Source organism: Choristoneura fumiferana, chromosome 5, assembly GCF_025370935.1.
Source record: "Choristoneura fumiferana chromosome 5, NRCan_CFum_1, whole genome shotgun sequence".
NCBI classification, from domain to species: Eukaryota; Metazoa; Arthropoda; class Insecta; order Lepidoptera; family Tortricidae; genus Choristoneura; species Choristoneura fumiferana.
Window position 1 is genome coordinate 2,599,908 of NC_133476.1, and position 19,241 is coordinate 2,619,148.

A 19,241-nucleotide genomic window follows, 5' to 3' on the forward strand; every position below is an offset into this window, starting at 1 on the left:
ACTGCCAACCTTCACTAGTTGGAGAGGCACTTAAAGAGAGAGAGAGATGCATCACCGTTCACTTTACTTTTGAAGGGAAATTAAATATTTTATTTGTAATTGGTGGGTTTACATAAAATAATCATCTTGGGTTAAAAGACAGTGGAATCTTATCCATACAGTATATTCATGTGTCTAAAAGGTACAGACACTCTTCTCCTGTCACGTGTGTTTCTTCAAAGTGGTTGAAATTCTCGTGAACATGGCACAAGTAGATGTGTCTAAATATTAGAAGCTCACTAAAAATGATTTCACATTTTTGCATTGTGTACCTATATGGTTTTATTTATTATAATTTATTTTGTACACAGGCAACAATGAAGATAAACAGCATAACCCCATCGATCAGAAGTCTGATCAGTGGTTCGGCGCCACACTGAGCAGCACTGGCAGAAATGGGCCTATCGTGGTAAGTTACTCATCAAAATCATACACCCATATAGGAAGCCAAGATGATTACTTTTATTCTTATTTTTGAAACACAGCATCATACCTATTAGGGCCGAAACATTTGAACTTACCTACTCGTTGAAGCCTACTCCCTCATAAACGCTAGTAAAGCTTGCATTTGTTTATTTCATCTGTCACTTTGAACCTGATCTTTGCCAGACGAACGAAACACAAATTTTCTTATAAATAAGTGCGGTCATACATGCATGCATGGTCTAGCCATGTTGTATTCGGTTTTATTTTATTTATTTATTTAAGATGGACTCTTCCCGTGGTGTCGCAAAAAGAGAGCCATAATGTCAGAGCGGAAAGTAACGCTCTTTATTGTCAACTCCAAAATCCGGAGTGCTGTACCGGCCGACTGCTAGGTAGCATTAATATCTGATACAGCGGAGCGTGAAAAAATATCTGACCCGTCCTATTTGCCCTAGAAATAGAGCCGAAATTAGCAGATATTTATGCACGCTTTTGTTGTGTCTGAGGGCCTACTCCGAAGTTCGAAAATCGAAGTATATATTCTGATTGTATATATTCTGAACATATACATTGTGAACTTAGTCATTTTAATTGTACCTATGTATTTCGACCAGTATGAAAAACGTGCTTTATGAATTTTGAATAATATTTATTTTAACCATTATATTTTTCAATTTTCGGTATTTCAACTGTATATTTCAACCGATATGTATTTTAAATTTATACATTATAATACGTACCCCTTTAACCGATCTGAACCAACAACCACGAACCTTGTAACCAGTGTAGCGACTTAGAAGAAAGGTATCTGTATAAACTTAACAACTAAGTTCCAACTGGATTAATTATCAGTCAAAGGCTAAGGGTAGAATTTTTTGTACTTAATTAAGTACTTAACACTTCAAATTTCTATGCTCAAACATTAAAATATGTACCTATATCATACTTGCTTATTCGCTACGTTCATGTGATACGACTTGAACAATAACCTAACCAACAAGAAGTTGGAAAACCCCCGACTTTGTCACTTCAAAGTCCAATAGCTCAAAAACGGCTGAACCGATTTTGATAAAACATGTCTAAGAACCATTGCTAGAAAACCTGCTTTCAAATTAAAAAATCCCATTGAAATCGGTCCACCCGTTTAAAAGCTACGGTGCCACAGAAAGACACACCGACACACATATCGGTCAAACTTATAACACCCCTCTTTTTGCGTCGGGGGTTAAAAATCGAAAATATCCGCGTTTACTTAGAAAATTAATTACATTAAAGGAGTTATATTATCAGAAAGGGTTAACCAGGTCACACTATCCCACTATAAACCTGTGTCACTGATGACCTCACTGTAACAGTGACCTATAAGCCTATATCTTGTCTATTGCTGAACCGTCTCGGCACACCCTTCCCGTCGCACCCGCTCGCCTTGATTTATATATGTCTGCCTACTTGGGTTATGTAGACGATACGTTGAAGTCATATTTTTTTGTTAATACCTAATTTTTATAACAAGCTTTTTTGTTAACTGCATTGTCGTCTAAAGCGCAAACCGAAAACGCGTAACAAAACCAAATTCCAAGTCAATCCAATCAAGTTCAGCGGCTAAATTTAACTGAGTGATAACGCGACCTAAACTTTTTTAATTACGGCAGGCCAGTGTGAAGCTGCCTTGGTACTACAACATTACATTTAGTTTACTTCTTAAGAATTAAGTCTATCTAAATATTATATCGTATGCCTGAAACGGGTAGCTGTTGAACCTTGGTACCACATGCCGACTCTGTACATATTCGTACACACCTCCCATTTAATGTTATAAGTTATTCAAAATTGCTGATTGCAACGAAGAGCCTGAACAAGGGAGAATTTGTTCAACAGTGTATTTTCTAAATTAATTTTTAATTTAAACGTTTGCTTTTATTTTGCTACTTTCCTGTAGTTTATGGTCAGTTTGACGAGGTATGTGTAAGTTATTGCGCAGTATTGACGTCTTTATCAAAAGCAACCGCAAATACTTACTCCTTTATGGTTGCTCTTGACGGTTATCCGTTTTGGCAGAACCATCAATGTATCGATGGAGCTATATTTCCAAAAATTGAATTGAATTGGTTGTTCATGTTAATAGTTATCCATCCATCCATCTCAGCCTATATACGTCCCACTGCTGGGCACAGACCTCCTCTCAGAACAAGAGGGCTTGGGCCAAACTTCCCACGTGGGCCCAGTGCGGATTGGGAACTTCACACGCACCATTGAATTGCTTCGCAGGTTTGTGCAGGTTTCCTCACGATGTTTTCCTTCACCGCAAAGCTCGTGGTAAATATCAAATGTAATTCCGCACATGAATTTCGAAAAACTCAGAGGTGCGAGCCGGGGTTTGAACCCATGACCCTCTGCTTGAGAGGCGATAGGTCAAACCACTAGGCCACCACGGCTTCATGTTAATAGTTATATTGCTAGCTTATCACAAACGATCAAAACCGTTCGCTCCTTCGTTCGAACCTTTGACTTCACCATCAAACCTATCTACAATCTACACCTCTTCTGCTCCACGATGATGTCACGTCTTAAAATACCCGAAGGCTGTCAAACGCTCCATTAATTCAGGCCTTCGTTTGACATTTTCCAGAACTGGGTCAGTTCCGGTGGGGCTGGTGGGGTCGCCCGTGGGGTTTGGGGTTGGGTCATGGGTTTACGATTTGTCGACAGACAGATTAAGCTATCTGTGTCGGGGATTTGGGTAAATAGGCTTTTTATACACATTCGCGAGGCAATTTAAACGTAGTCTGCTCTTTAATAGCTACTTATGTAGGTGCTCGAGTGGTTTAGGGCGAAATAATTGGTATAAATGGTAAGAATTGATGAATGGTATCTACCGATGTAAAAAAATAATAGAACGTACGGATGTAAAAAAATGAATTATGAAATTTTTGGTGAAGAGAAACATCTCGAAGAGACCTGTAGAAAGTTACTAGTGAGTGTGAAGTTTCCAATGCGCAATAGGCTGGCGTGGGAACTAAAGCATTGTCATTCAACCTGCATACCCCTAAACTTTTGCAAATCGTAGTTGAAAATGAAATCGGCATTATTTTTGATAAAAGCTCTAATAGGTACCGATCTATGTTCCATTACGATAGTTACAGGATGTTTGCAAACAAAAGTGTAAATTAAAAGTCGATTTGACGCGAATACCGACTCTTGCGTTCACTTTTTGCGTTCCATCTTTAAAAGCGAGACGCGTTCGGCGAACAACGTTCGGAAACGTTTTTGTTTCTATTTAAGGAGTTGGAATTTTTATTTCGGAATGCCGAATTAGTGCAAAAAGCGGTCTCTCTCAGCGCTGCAATTTGTTTAGGCATTTTGTTCCATTTGCACGAGGATTACCTGTGGAGACGGCCACGCGTTTGGAATTTGAAATGGGCCACGTATAGGGTGTATCCATTTATATTTCAGTCTTCTGGCTATGAAATGCTAGTCGAGCAGCAGTTGCTGATATTAGAGTATAACGGTTATCTACGAGTACAACTTGCCCAAATTTCATATGGCTATGTTTGTTGGCAACAGTTGCCATAATTTTATATAGAGATGTATTCGTTTGTCATAAAGTTATTTATTTCCAAAAAAGTTTTTTTTTTCAAATTGTTGTTAAGCTATAATAGCCCAATCTACTACATTATGTATGTTTGTTGCCATTCAAAAAAGTCCCGAAAACGTACAATCTCACACAATATTATGGCAAACGTCAATTAAAATTATAGTAACCAAAGGATGCGAATTACGAGCATGTTTAGAAAAATATCAGTTTTATAGCGACTGTTGATCATTACAAGCGTGCCCCACAATTAACTATTTCCTTTTAATACGGGTACTTAATTTCGAATTATTATTCCATACAGTGACAAGGTTAACATTATCTTTCGGAACATCCTTTACTTGCCAACAATGTTAGTAAAAATAGCTATTGAATAAAGTTTTTACTGGAATCGATTATAACAAATTACTGCCTCTATTATAGGCTGCATCGGTAATTGTGCAATGCAGTGCATACTGATGCATTGTTTTTATTTATATTTTAATCGATTCTCGTGAGTCTACTTGATGAGATTGCGATATTGAAAGTTAATGAAAAATTGGCCAAGTCAGACTGGCACGTTAAAATTTTCATACCAAGGGTATAGCAGGATAGCCCTTGAAAAAGTGCCCCCAAAGTTTTGACTTTGAAACGAATTCTTTTATTAATTATCTTTTAAGGACTATGCACAAAATTTTAACCCTTTACTGCTCCCAGGGAGATCACGGCACCCAATTAACTAACCTATTAATTAATTAAATAATTATTCCGAAAAAAATAATGAGAAGGAGAATTGTTTGACTTATAAATATATATTATAGTTTCAAACTCAAAACTTTTCAAGGGCTATCCTGCTATATCCTTTAAAAGCAAACAAACATTAAGTAATTTTTAATTACTATGAAAACAGAGTTATTTTTGATACAAGCTTTTTCATGTACTCTTTGCTAGACGTCAACGATACAAATTTGCATTGTAATCAAAACTACATAATTAAGGTATGCTTTTAATAAATTTGAAGTCAATGAACTGAAGTTCGATTTACAATATTGACTCAAACAAACTTACAAACATTTCAAGCGTGAAGCTTGTATGCGTACACAAACGCTTACTAAGTAAACAAATGCCGTCCGCAGTTTCCCATGCTATCGTCGTATTACAATTGCAAATAATTTTCCTACGATAAATCCCGAGATCCAGCGTCACTCGTCTGCGTACGCGCAGAGAGAATGGAATTAAACGTTTATCTAAGTCAATAATTTATTGCGACGAAGTATCTTGAACTTGGTTCATTGAATGATAATTTCTAAGTGATTTTGTTATCAATTTGCGTTGCGTTTGTTTGTAGCTATTCAGCTAGACAAAGAAAGAGAGCACACGTCTCTTTTTATTTAGACAAATGAGAAAGGGATAGCGCGTCAAAGCTCTTTCGCAATCAACTAATTGGGTGTTTTCCATTTGTACTATAGTACTGTGAAACATTAATTGTCTTTACAGTACCAATGAGCACTTTGACTCCTTATTGTTGCTAAAATTATGATTAAAATTAATAATTATTTAGTGGGTACCTATTTGAAAACATAGGCTGGGCGTAGATGTATTTTCGGTTACATTGTCGGATATTATGAGTGTTGTTATTGATGTATTATAGTGCTGAGACAAAACGAAATTAAGTATAGTTTATTTAAGTCAAATCTTGCAGGTCTATTTTCACCCACTCCCAGAGGTCGAACTGACTGACTAGAAATTTGGTATGCGCATGTGCAAATCGGATCAAAGAAAATACAAGGACAATTCACAAAAAAAACAGCCGGTAACAAAAACTTATGCAGAAACTATTTTTTTTTTTGGGCAGACCATAGAAGAAAAAGTTAACACGGAACCGAAAGATTTTCACCTATCTCCAATTCGTAGAATGGCCGTATCTATAATGTTATTAGTTATATATTCCCGGACTGCATACAGTTTCTTTATTTGGCATTGGGCTGACTGATGCGCCGATATCTCCGGTTTGTATACTTTGTTGTCTATGGTGCTTGGAAAATAAATTTATTGCTGGTTTAAGTTGTACATATATGCTTTCACAAGTGAGCTAAACCTTCGTTTTAATAATGGATGATGTTTTTGTCTGCATATTATTGTATAGTAATATAATATATATATTTAGCTTATGTGTTACTTATAAAGCATATTTGTATACGTAACTTCTCCAAAACAATACTATTTGACAAAAAAAGAATTCCGAATGAAACTGTCGCCACATTAGGTAGGTACATTTGCAACAGTTAAACTAACTTTACTTACCTTAATTTATTAAAAAAAACAGTAGCATAAATCTTATCCTGTAGATTTATGTTCAGTCGGTGAGGCGATTACTTAATTGCCGCAATACTAAACGACTTAAAATTTGTCAAGTTTTCCGCACACCCTGTACCACCGTTTCAACGTAACAAATTGTCCGGTGATTTGTCAGCGCGGATTCTTCGGTTCTTGCCTGCGCCCGCGCACCGTATACGGCGACAGCTACAGGGGGGCTACTACGAAATTCGAAAATCGAGGTTTGTACCGTACCATCCATCTCACTCTCGTATTAAATAAAATGAGCGTCAGCAGGACGGCAAGATACGAAGCTAGAATTTTTCACTTTGTAGTAGCTACCTTAAGGCAAGACGTCGGATTTGGCCGCCCGATATGGTCTGCCCGCGTATTGTTTGACTTTTGGGCATTTTGCGTCTTTTCTTTTAATTTTACCGCGCTTTTAAGTAAATTGTTGACGTGAAAATTACATGAGTCTGCTTTAATGTTAAGTGGGGCTTCTGAGAAAGGTAAGCCAGGTTTTTGTGGATGGTTGTCGTGAGGAGATAGCTTTTGCAATGCAACCTATGCTACCCCACTGTTTGTTAGCTCGCTTCACTGTCTGTTATTCAACAGAGGGTAGAGCCACATACAACGTGTCTCTACCCTGTGAACAACGATGAATAGAAAGTAAATGATTAGGGCATTTCTGACCTCTTACCAAACACCACAGTATTAAATAAATAAATATATATATATATCATGGGACACCTGACATTGCACCAATTGACCTAAGCTAAGCTTGTACTATGGATACTAGGCAACGGATCAACACAGATACGATAAATACATACTTACATCCAAGGAGAACATACGGTATTATTCATTCACTTTTACCATGTAAGACCGAAACATAACTTGTTTCTATTATATTCATCTAATAAAATAAATTACATCATCATCCCAGCCTATATACGTCCCACTGCTGGGCACAGGCCTCCTCTCAGAACAAGGGGGCTTGGGCCATAGTTCCCACGCGGGCCCAGTGCGGATTGGGAACTTCACACGCACCATTGAATCGCAGGTTTGTGCAGGTTTCCTCACGATGTTTTCCTTCACCGCAAAGCTCGTGGTAAATTTCAAATGTAATTTCGCACATGAATTTCGAAAAACTCAGAGGTGCGAGCCGGGAATGAACCCTCGCTTGCTTAGGTCAAACCAATAGGCCACCACGGCACCACGGCAATAATTTACAATATTAGAAAAATCCTGAGTAGGAATAACTCTACTCAGGATTTCGGTTTTTTCCCAGAGAGTAGAAACTAGTATATTATTATGTAAACGTTCCCGAGTCTTGCATGTTTAATATGAGAAACATTTAAATAAGGTATTTGTTTAAGTGTAGTATAGTACGTTCACAATACAGTCTTTGTTTAGTTTGGAACTAAGACAATTGTTGACAATTGTCCCTTTTTTTTTAAGCATTTCTATTCTTCTTCTATAACGTCGTGCTGGTTGAGGACTATTTGAATGCAAGTACTTTGGTAAGCGAACAGAATATTAATCGACCAATAGATAGATCATTTTCTTCGAAGGGGCCATTCATAAAGTCACACCAGTTTTGAGCATTTTCAGCCCCCCCCCCCTCTCTTGTCACAAGTATTGCTATGAAAATTGCAATTATTTTGTTTCACAAACCGCCGATGACCCCTAACAACCTACACATACAGGCGTGTGCAGGTTTACTCCCGATTTTTCCTTTACCGTAACGCACATGGTAGCTTTTTTATGGAATTTTGCATATAAATCGCGAAGAACTCACAGGTGCAAGCCGGGCTCGAACTCACGATCTTCTGGCTGAGAAGTTGTAGGTCAAACCACTAGGGTTACCATGACTTTATTACGCAACAAGTAGTCAACTATGTTAATTATTTTTAATCATAAATCAAGAGCTTTTTAAAAGAAATATTTCATTCCATTACCGCCAGCTAACGAGATGCGGGCAAAAAGTTAAATTAAAATCACATTAATATTACGGCACTTAAGGCGGCAGTGCGGGTTCGATCCCGGCTGCCACACAAAGATTCAGCGCATAAGTATAGAAAAATAATGATTACTTTGCGAACATCTGGTAGCATGGTGAACGGTTGTGTTGCTCTGTAGATGAGCTCCGGTTGAGTTCGAAACGTGTAGTGCAGTCTGTTGGTGGTCATAGTTGGGTCTGTGTGATTTTTGTGTGTTCTTTCAGCGTGGAGATGGAGGAATTGCATGAACACACATTTCTTGCAGAAACGCAAGGTAGTGCCACCAGAGGTAAGGTCACGCACACAAGAACATGTCGTGTAATAATAACGAGATTTTGATATTCGCTCATTAATTTCATTCCTTTTATGCAATCAGTTCTTCGTGTGGCTGTGTGTGTGATCATTCACTTCAATTCTCGTGGCACTACCTATATCGTGCGTGACTGATTCTTCGTAATTTCTAGTGAGGCCGAAACAAGCCTGAGATTGCATCGAATACGCTGCACTGCATAAAACAGAGTGAAAAGAAGCGAATAGAAGTGTTGAGATGTGGTAATGCTGGTGAATACTGCTTAAAGTGTCATGGATATATTTTTGTATTACAGTAGTAGTATTATATTTGCAGGTGGTAGGACCTTGTGCAAGGTCCGCCCGGATTGCTACCACCATCTTGCTCGCTAATCCTGCCGTGAAATAGCAGTGCTTGCATTGTTGTGTTTCGGCGTGGAGAGTAAGACAGCCGGTGAAATTACTGGCACTTGAGGTATCCCATCTTAGGCCTCTAGGTTGGCAACGCATCTGCAATCCCCCTGGTGTTGCAGGTGTCTATGGGCGGTGGTAATCTCTTACCAACAGGTGACCCACTTGCTCGTTTGCCATCCAGTCGAATAAAAAAAAAAAAAAAAGTATTCATCAGCTCTACATCTCAAAGACTTCTATTAGCTTCTTTTCACTTTGTTTGTATGGTGCAGCGGATTCGATGCAATCTCAGGCTCGTTTCGGCCCCACTAGAAATTACTAAGAATCAGTCACGCACGATCCGTTTAGTTTTTGTGATTAAAAATCTCTTTACATCTTGGATTTCCGGGTTCTGCAGTATCTTACAAAAAACCTTTATGTGTTGTTAGCATATTTTATTCTTAACCTAATCTTGGTGGTTCATTTTTCATAGCGCATCATTTTAATGCTTGAAATTTAGGTAATAATCACAGTAATTTAAATTAAATGACTACTTATGAAAATCCCTCCACACCAAAATTTTACAAGTATGCGATTAGTATATATAACAAACAAATACAACAATACTCGTAATAATGAAATAATCACAGCTACATCTTTTTTACATTTTTAATATTTTTAATATAACTACTATAAAGAGAGGCGGCTTTAACATTTTCCATTAATTAAACAAACGAGGAAGAGAGAGAGAGCGAGAGAGAGATACATTCTTATTTATTCGATATAAATACATCGAGAATTTGGAAGAACATCGAATTGGGCACCACTCAGAATAATGTTGCGGCAATTGTCATTTGACTTACCTATAATCATCTATTCGTTCTTATTATAACGGAACCGGTTATTGAACAAGTTCACGCCTGGCCGAACTGGTCGTAGTTCATTAAAGCCTTTTCATTGTGCAACTATTATGTTGTGATGGACGCCTTTGTCTTGGTGGCATGTTTTGGAGTCAGACTATTGACGAAAAACCATTTGGGGAGAGCCGGTATGCCACCTACCTCGACTTAGATCTGTCGTCCATTAGAACTTAAAAAATGATGTGAGATATCATTCCGTCACTCTATAGAATATATTTAGTAGGTACTTCCCCATTAGTATAAAAAAGTTGTCAATTTTATGAAAACAAACATTACATAAATTAAGTTGTCACGGCACAGCCGTGGAAAGGCGCCGACTCAGCATGTGCTGCAGCATGCTGCCGCAGCGCTGATATTCTGTCGGAACCATATTGTTGACGCACTCAGTCACATACAATTTTCTAATCTAAATACACATTTAGACTTAAATAACAACACAACGGACATTATTGTACAGGCCCTTCACCACGAAGTGCAAAATTCGAACTCCGTGTATTGCCGTCCCGCCCCCTTATATTATGTTAAATAAGAGAGTGAGGGGGACGGCGTACGAACTTCGATTTTCGAATTTCGTAGTAGCGTCCCAGGTACCTAACGTTAACTAGAAAATAACAACAAACATTGCTGTAGCTTGGTTGTCAAACAAAACCCACGATACCGGACATATTACATTGAGGCTCTGGTTGACATCAGTAAAATAATTCTGTTCTCTAATATCTTTATTAACTTTCAGACATTCCTAACCTTGAGAAGTTGTTACAAGTTTTACAGCAATGAACCTGTTTATCAATGGCACCATCGTAGATGTAAACATTAATCAATTACGTGACTTCCCGTCCGCCATTTTTAATTATTCATTGATCATAATTACCATTTCATTAGCACTTGCCTAAGTTACGGCCAGTCGGTGCGTTTTCAACAAGATAAGATCAGAAGATGCGAGATTACCTTACGAATGTCAAACGTCTCTCCGACGACTCTATTCAGAGAAACAAGTTTACATCTTTTATTGTTTTGTTGTAGTTTCCGTTCCCATTACAACTATGTTATATTAGTTTTTTATCGCAGCTTGGGATTAGAAGAATTTAACGTTTATGTATCTGAATTTCAGAAAGCTTCGTAATAAATTGCTTCGTCGATGGATTTTTCTGCCGTGAATTTGTATATATAAATCGGTCGGTCGATTTCAAAAGGTGGTCGATTTCATGATTTTCAGTGAGATTAAATTTTTATTAGACTTATGTAAAAATTGCTGAAAATTTCAAAAATAATATCTCAAGAAAATTACAAGTACGATAAATAGAGTACGTGCTGCTATGTCAATAAAGAAGTCTGCAACTTACCCCCTGTTTTACCATCCATTGATTAAATTTATCCGATGGATAAATGTGACGCCGTCTCTGTTTGTTTTGTTCGAATAGACAGAGGCGGCATCACATTTATCCGTCAAGTAAAATTAATCAATGGGCGATGAAACAGCCCCTTAGTCTTCATAGAAATTGACGATCTCAGTCCGCCTTTCTGAACGCTTACGCTTCACGCTTTGACCGCTGAAGCGATTTGGGCTTAGTTTTGTATGCAGTTAGTTTGAGTTAGGATACATTTTATCCAGGAAAATTGCATAACTCTCCCGATAGTGATAAACTTGGCAGACGAAGTCACGAGCAAAAGCTTTCCTTAAAAAACACTAGAAGTCTAATAAGACATCGTGATTTCGCGTCTACCCTTCTCCCTCTAAAGCCCGACGACGGCAGAGCACACGAGCTCATAGGCGTGTAACGTTGTAATTCTCGAGGACAATGGGGTATTCATTATCGGCTTCGTCGCCACATTATATTATTGCACACCATTGCCGGCGGAGGGGTAGTGGTGCAAGGTATAAACTTTTAAGGTGGAACCCTCAAAAGGACATGGTGACTACAAAAGTCACCCACGTCCCCAATTTCAATTTTAACGTGTTATACCCAAAGGGTCGCTTTTGCATCTCTCATGAAGGTACAATCATAATGATCTCATTTTTGCATAATGCCTATTTTTAAGACCGCTATAATGGAAAAAATGCTAATATAAAAATTAAAGGGATGGGAAAAAACGGGTATCTCTTGGCGTTTTTGCTCGTACTTAATAATACCAAATATACGCCGGGTACGAAATCTTTCGTGTGCAACTCCAACTCTCTACTCTACTCTCTATACTAGGCTGGTTTTTTTATTGGTGAAATTTCTGCCAAAACCTCAATGGTTTTTAAGTCTTCTGTTTATTGAAAACGATTAATACGACATAATTTTAGACAAATTACAGAGGCGGGGAATGTAGAGAAAGTAGCCCTGTCTGTTTGAAAGCCTTAGCGATTGTTAGTGAATTAAACATTTTGACAATTTTACACATAATCTACACACACGTTATATTGTTACCTCACCACTAACGTTTAAATATTTTCACTGAGTTTCTGGATGCTACAGTCAGCTTTCGATTCAAGTCTACAAATGTGAAAACCTCTACGTATTTTCTCGCTTAGAGTTCCTCACTTGCACCCCACATAGAGGAAATGTGCATCTCATGCAAAGTTTATTGCGTCGATTTGTCTGCACTCTGCGCACTGGCCGTCTGGCGACCGTCCGCACTCGAAGGACCATTTATGCACCCCGTACACATAAGGCGGACGATAAAAAAGGCATACAAATTTTATAAAGTTAAGTATAGAAGTAGACAAGTTCCCATTTGGAATGTGTTCGGAATTCAAACTTGAGAAGAAGAAGTTGAGGGTTTGGGTTTCGTGCACAATGGCCAGGTCATTGTTGACTCTCAGAGAAGAGATCTGACAAAGCCATTTGCATTTACCATTTCTTTGATCTGTCCATTGTGTAGGGAACTGAGCGAGCACTGATCTACATGACATGATCACCTGGATGTTCAAAGCATCAACTCTTCCACTTCGGGCTTTTATTAGTTTTTTTTGTAATTCCTTACTTATCGCCCTTAAGACACAATGTACTATATTTTCACAAAAAAATGTTATTAGGTAAAGCTTGCAGTTATATGACATTTAACTGTGTCAAGCGGCAGTGGAAATAGTGTGTATAAAGTATACAAAGCACAACTTAACTAACAGTAAACCTGGGTTTGCTGTATCAAGTTATTTCGAGTCGTAAAATAGGAACACAAAGCAATCAAAAACAAATAAGACAGGAATGCCGCATTACAATTTTATTGTCATTGCACTATTAATTAGACGGAATAGCAGTGGATAGTACAGCCTATTGATTTAATAGAAAAACGCCGCTTTTTTTATAGCAAGAACTACAGAAAACACAGGTATATAGAGATTAATATGTAATATAATTTGTTATATTATTTTGAAACCATTTTATTAGTACAACTCATAGAAATGAGTGCTATACAGAAGTACAGCATTCCTTCTATTGAGTCACTAGTCGCTCAGCACGTCTACTTTATAGAATACTCCACCGCATTAGTATAGAAAAATCTTCTACCGGGTGTGGCCTGTAATATGAGCAAATAATTAAAACATAGATCAAACTCCTCAAACTGAACAACATTAGTTCAGCGACTTTCAAAAATAATTAGTTTTTTTTATTATTACACTTTTAAGTTTATTCGAAGAAGCAATGTAAAGCAAAAGACTTGATGTTTGTAGCGTGACAGGCGACGTCAGTTGTGTTCTAGGATGGCGTACATTGATAGCAGTATTTAATTTGTATGAAAAAACGAAAATTTAGAGACACCATTATTTTTAAAAGTCGCTGAACTAATGTTGTTCAGTTTGACGAGTACGATCTATGTTTTAATTTTTTGCTCGTATTACAGGCCACACCCATTATATTGCTAGTTTAGCCATACCAAATTCTGTTTTCTACAAAAGATGTAATTCTTTACATTAAATACAAATACTTTTATCACTTTTTTTTTTTAACTGAGCAGTACTTTAAAAGTATCAAGGCGTCCTTAGACGCCAGTAAAACCACTGCTAAACTTTATTGAGTATTTATAGATTTCCGTCTAGTTTTCATGAAATAAATGTTTAGTTGAAATTCATAAACGCAATAGTGTGTTAAATACCAGCTGAGTAGGATCTAAAATAAAGCATTAAACACAGAGTAGTTGAAGAAACACTATCCCATGTGAATAAAAATGGCATAATCATGCAGCACAAAGCTACGATGATGACAGGATTGTGTGGAGTGTAGCGAGCTTACAAAATCTCCGATCACCATTGTGCGCACGCGCCGCTGCGTGACCGCTCGCTTTCAGGGTTGTGAAAAAACTCTATGCTGAATAAAATGAAATTTCTTTTGATACCATGGCAATGAGGCGCCAGCAGTCACGAACATTAGAAGTTTCTGAAAAAATATTTTATTTTGTTTGTTTCGTCTTTTTTACGATACGTGTTTTATTTTAGACACCTAATAAGTTATTATAAAAAAGCTAAAATGCCGGAAACTCACTTGTGGCTCTTCTGGTGTTGCAGGTGTCCATGGGCGACGGTAATCGCTTACCACCAGGCGATCCGTGTGCTCGTTTTCCCCCTATACCATAAAAAAAGCAATGGCTGAAAAATTAAAGCTTGAAAGTGAACATTTTATTTACAAAGTTGCTGTTTCATTTCCTTGCAATCGAAGTGAAAAGCAAGTGTATAACTAATTTATTATAAAACCCATTAGTGCGCAATCTACTATTAGAAATATTTAGTTGGCGAATAATGACTAAACTGACTAGAGACTTAAAAAATATCTTGCCGTTTAAAAGAAAATTCGCCCATGCCTGTTGAACCTAGAACGTTGAAATTATGCATTTAAGAGTTCCCTTTATGATTTAGCCACGGAATAATAACAATGATAGGGGGTTTCAGCAAATATTTGGGTGGTAAGTAAAAGAATAATTGTTTCTTCCATGCTAAAGAAGAGAAAGCCATTTTTTTAAGTGTTTGAACGAAACCATAAATACTATTTGGTTAAATACAATCTGAGAAGTGCCACCCCTAGTATCAATGTAAAAGAGGGATAGTGTAGTACTCGTATAGAATTTCTATAGTCATTAAAACAGTAAAGTTTAAGCGAAAAAAAAAAAAGTTTGGAAGCATTAGAAAATGTGGTGCTGGCGAAGAATGGACAAAATTAGTAGGACAGAGTGGAAGAGAAGAGAGCATTAATGGAAACAATAGAGAATCGGAGAGGGAAAATGATTGGTCATCTTATACGACATGATGAGTTCATAAATGTCATCTTAAAAGGAAAAGTGGAAGAGGAGCAAACGGGGAACGAGAATTGATTATACAAAGTAAATAAAAGAGAAGGTAGCCGTCATGTCGTATAAGAAGGTTAAGGAGGCAGCTTTGAGTAGAGAGAAGAGGAGAGCCATTCATCGGCTACACCGACAACAGTGTAACTCTTAAATAAGAAAGAGAAAACAGTAAAGTAATGTAGACTACCCAAATAATGTGTTTGATGGTCATTGAAACAGAAGCAGACCGAGGAGGAGATTTAACCGCATATAAAATATACTGGCACACTTTTGCCTAAAATGAGTAGAAGAATAACAGAAGGCCTTTGACCAGCTTTAGGACATGTAATACGCAATAATGAATCGGAGTATTGATCTACAAACACAACAAAGTTCTAGTTAATATTTTTTCCCATCATTGCAGCCTATATGCACTGCTGCACATGAGAGGGCTTGGGCAGTTCCCACGCGGGCCCAGTGCGGATTGGAAACTTCACACACACCATTGAATTGCTTCGCAGGTTGGTGCAGGTTTCCTCACGATGTTTTCGTTCACCGTAAAGCTCGTAATTAATTCCGCGCATGAATTTCGAAAAACTCAGAGGTGCGAGCCGGGGTTTGAACCCACGACCCTCTGCTTGAGAGGTCATAGGGCAAACCACTAGGCTACCACAGCTTTTTCCCGGGGCCCTAGTGAAAAAGGGGTTAATTCTGCAGAAGTTGAACAACGATTTTGACTTAGACCCCTATACACATAAAATAGAAAATAGCTGTGTAATTTCTGCAGACTTAACCCCTTTTTCACTAGGGTCCCAGTAATTATGTAGCATTCGTCGTATTCGATTTGCAACATTTGCTCCTACCTTCCAACTTGACTTAAAAAATCGCTAGTGCTTGCTAGAACTTAGGCAATTCTAGCTTAGCATCACATTAGGCCCGCCGCACGATAGCAATCGTACCGCGCTAATGCCGATGCTATCGCACTGAGTTACGATCGCAGGGTCACTGTGGACGTGCGCCTTACCATTCTACTGTATTCGGTGTTACTTGAGCTGATAGTTGCTTGAAAATAGCACTTGGGCTATTGAATTAGAGTTTGTATGAGGGGTCGAGGGAAGAGACGGTAAGTACTTAGGATTGTTTGTTTGAGATTAAGATAGTGGTTCCAGAGGCTATTTGAGGGTCTGCGAATGGTCTACATGATTGCCAGCCCTTTTAGTCCACGACAGAGCAGATAAATTATACGCGTTTCGGGTGATTGTTTGTTTGTTTGCAAATGCATTTATTTTTATCTCTAATATATAAAATTGTCATGACACAATGTAACCGTGGTGGCCTAGTGGTTTGACCTATCGCCTCTCAAGCAGAGGGTCGTGGGTTCAAACCCCGGCTCGCACCTCTGAGTTTTTCGAAATTCATGTGCGGAATTACATTTGAAGTTTACCACGAGCTTTGCGGTGAAGGAAAACATCGTGAGGAAACCTGCACAAACCTGCGAAGCAATTCAATGGTGCGTGTGAAGTTCCCAATCCGCACTGGGCCCGCGTGGGAACTATGGCCCAAGCCCTCTTGTTCTGAGAGGAGGCCTGTGCCCAGCAGTGGGACATATATAGGCTGAGATGATGATGATGATGATGACACAATGTTTGTGACCAAACTTCCGAAACGGCTTGACCGATTTTTATCTTTTTTTTGTGTATATTCCGTAGGTCTGAGAATAGGACGTAAACTATTTTTCATACTTCTACACGGACGTAGTCGCGGGCAACAGATAGTATTACATGTTTTTAGCCAAACTGACCACTCATAAAATCAACATTGTATCCATTGACATCTATGTACCATACGGCACTAGACTGGCTGTTGGAAAAAAACGCGCGGCGCATCAACTCAGATCAAATAAAAACTAAAGGGCGCTGCGAACAACGAAGTGAGGCCGGTCAAACTACACCAATCCGTGTGCTAACGCAGTGGCACGCACACACTTGCAACCAAACTACACCAAAACCTTATTACTTAACATAAAACGTCAACACTAGTGTTGCCATTATAATATTGTAGTTACCCTATTAGGTATTGGGTAAAAGCCGCCTATTATTAATTCTATTCTTTATTAACACGGCTTCAAACGTGAGAAAGTGACACGCAACGTAGTTATTTGGTTCTTGTAAAAGTTTATCAACGTTTTTTATTGTAGTAACGGTATCAAAGTGTGAAAGTAATTAAAACGCTATTAAAACGTTATTCAACGGTAACGATATTTTTGTAGTATCGGGGTACTAAGAATTATTATGGCAACACCGGCCTACGCACACATGTTTATAAAACCATCTTTACTTTTTATTTGATCTGAGCGCATCAATCACCAATATTAGTTTGTACAACCCCTGTCACGGCCGTCAACAAACTATAGTGAAAGGTTCACAAATCCGCGCTGTGAACACATTTTGAGCGCCGTTTTGATTTAAGAAACATGCAATCTGTACATATATGTCGATGATTGTATCTTAGCCTCACAATGCTTTCGTTTTTACTGTTAAGCTATAAAATGTATTAAAATACCTGAGTTGTTCTACGACGATCGTTTCAAATAAATATCACAGGACATCTGACACCAATTGACCTAGTCCCAAACTAAGCAAAGCTTGTACTATGGATACTAGGCAACGGATAAACATACTTATATAGATAAATACATACTTAAATACATATTCAACATCCAAGACCCGAGAAGAAGCATTCGTATTATTCATACAAATATCTGTCACGGCCGGGAATCGAACCCGGGTACTATAGCTTCGTAGTCAGGTGGTTGGAAACACTATGCCATCCGGTCGTCGTTATACTGAAGAAATGAGTCAGGACTTGATAAAACGATGTGGTGTGCATGCGGTACACTTAATTAAAATTCATAAACATTTCTTGCTGACGTTCTCTCATTTAGAAAGAAAGAAAGAAAGAAAAGGTTTATTCGGCAAACTTGTAGATAGCATACATCAGGTACATAACTTAATATTTAATTAAAGTCAACTTATAGCTAGCCGAAAGGGCTGGCAGATCAGCAATGCTGAGGTACGGAACCGCAGCGCTAATTTTCAGCTGCAGCCAAATAAAGAGAAAAAAAAGGTGCATGCCTATTTGACACCTTGAAAATATGTTATACATATATGTTATACATTATGGCCGTCTGACGGAGATTCTGCAAAGGGATAAGTTAGCCTTTGTACATGATATGTACCTCATTATTTGACAATTTCTTTAATATATGCGACGAGAAACTGATAGCGGTTGAAACGATGGTTAGACATATGGCCTCCAGCTAGGGTCTGTTCAAACAGCCGGCTCGCACCTCTGAGTTTTTCGGAATTCATGTAGTAAAATTACATTTGAAATTTACCACGAGCTTTACGGTGAAGGAACATCGTGAGGAAACCTGCAAAACCTGCGAAGCAATCAATGGTATGTGTGAAGTTCCCAATCCGCACTGGGCCCGCGTGGGAACTACTGCCCAAGCCTCTCATTCTGAGGGAGGCCTGTGCCCTGCAGTGGGACGTATATAGGCTGGGATGATGATGATGATGAAATGCGACGAGAAACTGATAGCGGTTGAAACGATCGTAGAACTGCCCACCTATGACTACTGTCTCTGAACAGCCGGCATGGCGCTCCTGTTCTTATTTTTGTATCCTAACATTGTAGTAAAACCGTTGCACTGGTAAAACAGGTCACTGGTTCCCGATACGCAACGATTGATACTCAATCAAGGTCCTTTCGAACCGGATCGGAGCTGATAAACAGCCACTAACGGCAACTCCTAACTTAGTTCTACAGTTACACGCCAAAAAACGCGCCTTTTTACAGCCTTTCCTGGAGTCCATTGAGTAACGGACGCGCAATTAGAGGCGTAGTAACGCGTAAGAGATTACACGTTTAGAAGCGGGTTGACGGGAGTATGGCGAGTTCGAAATGTAGTGACCAGCAGGGCTACTACGAAATTCTAAAATCGAAGTTCGTGTCGTTCCGTTCCTCTGACGCTTATAATAATAC

The 19,241-nt window shown here is 38.5% G+C and overlaps 1 protein-coding gene across 4 annotated transcripts in view; it reads left to right on the plus strand.

Moving 5' to 3' along the window:
- Positions 1-19,241, plus strand: part of if (integrin subunit alpha inflated) — a 186,413-nt gene that overhangs the window by 113,741 nt on the left and 53,431 nt on the right. For all 4 annotated transcript variants that reach the window (XM_074087518.1, XM_074087520.1, XM_074087519.1 and 1 more), the window contains exon 3: positions 351-448. In XM_074087518.1, coding sequence (XP_073943619.1) covers positions 351-448 — 98 coding nt within the window. The remainder of the gene's footprint in view (positions 1-350; positions 449-19,241) is intronic.